The 1,845-nt window shown below is 38.2% G+C and overlaps 1 protein-coding gene across 1 annotated transcript; it reads left to right on the forward strand.

Annotated features, from left to right (window-relative positions):
• Positions 1-346: 346 nt before the first annotated feature.
• On the forward strand, positions 347-1,625 carry LOC112189823 (probable esterase PIR7A). The gene is made up of 3 exons (XM_024329186.2): positions 347-890; positions 973-1,101; positions 1,324-1,625. The coding sequence occupies exons 1-3, from the start codon at positions 399-401 to the stop codon at positions 1,591-1,593; spliced, it is 891 nt and encodes a 296-aa protein (XP_024184954.1). The 5' UTR covers positions 347-398; the 3' UTR covers positions 1,594-1,625.
• The last annotated feature ends 220 nt before the right edge of the window (positions 1,626-1,845 follow it).

Raw genomic sequence — 1,845 nt, forward strand, 5'->3', positions numbered from 1 at the left:
AGCATTTCACACTTGAAATCATAAAGGAACCCTTTTCAGAGCTTTCTTATCGTAATTAAAACGTACGTGTCGGTGGATAGTGACCTTTATAATCTCTGCATTCTTCTAACAAAAGCACAGTCTTCCTAGACAACTTAAAAAGCTCCACGGCTGGAAGTCTAATATCGTGGAATACATATAACTAGGTCTGAACGCGCGTAGAAAACGAACATTGATGACGGTATACAATGCGTATATACATATATATATATATATATATATATATATTTAGAAGAGATGAAAATTGCATTACACGTGTGTGTGTGTGTGTGTATTATATAAAAGATTTAGACTATATCTAGAGACTCCAGTATAAAACAAACACGAGGTAGAACAATTCAAGGCAAGAATAATTAGTAATGGACCAGATTGTTATGAGGATGAGAGAGAAGCATTTTATGCTGTTTGTGTTATTTCTTTGCTTATTATTACCAATCTTTACCTCATCATCCCCATCTCCACCCCATTCTTACAACCCTACCCAAAACCCGGTCGCCAAGAAGCATTTCGTGCTGGTTCACGGAGCCGGTCACGGGGCATGGTGTTGGTACAAGGTGGCAACTCTGCTGAAACAGTCAGGCCACAACGTTACCACTCTGGACCTTGCAGCATCTGGAATCGACCCAACTCAGATACAACAAGTTCGTTCTTTCGCGGTTTACGTTGAACCGTTGACGAATTTCGTGGAGTCTCTCCCGCCAAAGGAGAGGGTTGTTCTGGTTGGCCACAGCTTGGGTGGAGTAGCCTTATCTATTACCATGGAGAGGTTCCCTCAGAAAATTTCTGTAGCAGTTTTTGCCACCGCTGCCATGCCTGGTCCTGATATCAGTTTCTTGACTATACTTCAAGAGGTACACACGTGATTTAATCAATAAACCCATCGTAGTGACTAGTTTACTAACGAATAAAAATTTTTGAAAAATCAATGCACAGTTTAGCAGTCATTTGGATTTTATGGACTCTCAATATAGATTTGATGATGGCGCCACCAAACCTGCAACCTCGGTACTCTTGGGGCCGAAGGTGCTAGCCTCATCGTTCTACCAGCTATCGCCACCAGAGGTAAATTAATCTATCGAAAAATGCATGTGAAAGTTGTTGGTATTAAATTTCTACTGGTGAATGTATAACATATGCCACGTATATATTGTCACCAGTGAATAGGTGGAAAAGGAAAATTAAAGTGAGAAAGTAGATAGCATGCATACACTAGTACATGCTATAGTATTGTTAAGATTTTCATTTTTACTTGTCTGGTTGGTGATGTATTCTATACATGGACAGGATTTAACACTAGCGGTCACACTGGTGAGATTTGCCCCTCTTATTACAGAAGAACTGAAATTCACAAAGCATAGATATGGATCGGTTCGTAAAGTATACATTTTGTGCGACCAAGACCATGCAATAAAGGTGGATCTTGCAATGTTGATGATCAACAAAAATCCTCCGGATGAAGTCAAAGTGATAAATGGTTCTGATCACATGGTCATGCTCTCCAGACCAGTCGAGCTTTTCTCCAACATCCTACAAATTGCTGAGAAATACTCCTAAAGGCTAGGAGAAAAAAGAAAAAGGAAGGAAAAAAAAAAACACATGACAATCATCATGTAACTGAACAACATTTCTGGTGCACAGCATGCATGTAAAATATTTATTATTCAACCATAAAAAGCTTAGGTGGTGAAAATTATTCTCCTTAATATCAAATATATATATATATGTATATGTATGTATGTATGTATGTATATTAACCGTACGCTAGCAACATGTTATTTTTCATGAGTTATATATTACTTTGTATAT

This window comes from Rosa chinensis, chromosome 1 (assembly GCF_002994745.2).
Source record: "Rosa chinensis cultivar Old Blush chromosome 1, RchiOBHm-V2, whole genome shotgun sequence".
Lineage (NCBI taxonomy): Eukaryota > Viridiplantae > Streptophyta > Magnoliopsida > Rosales > Rosaceae > Rosa > Rosa chinensis.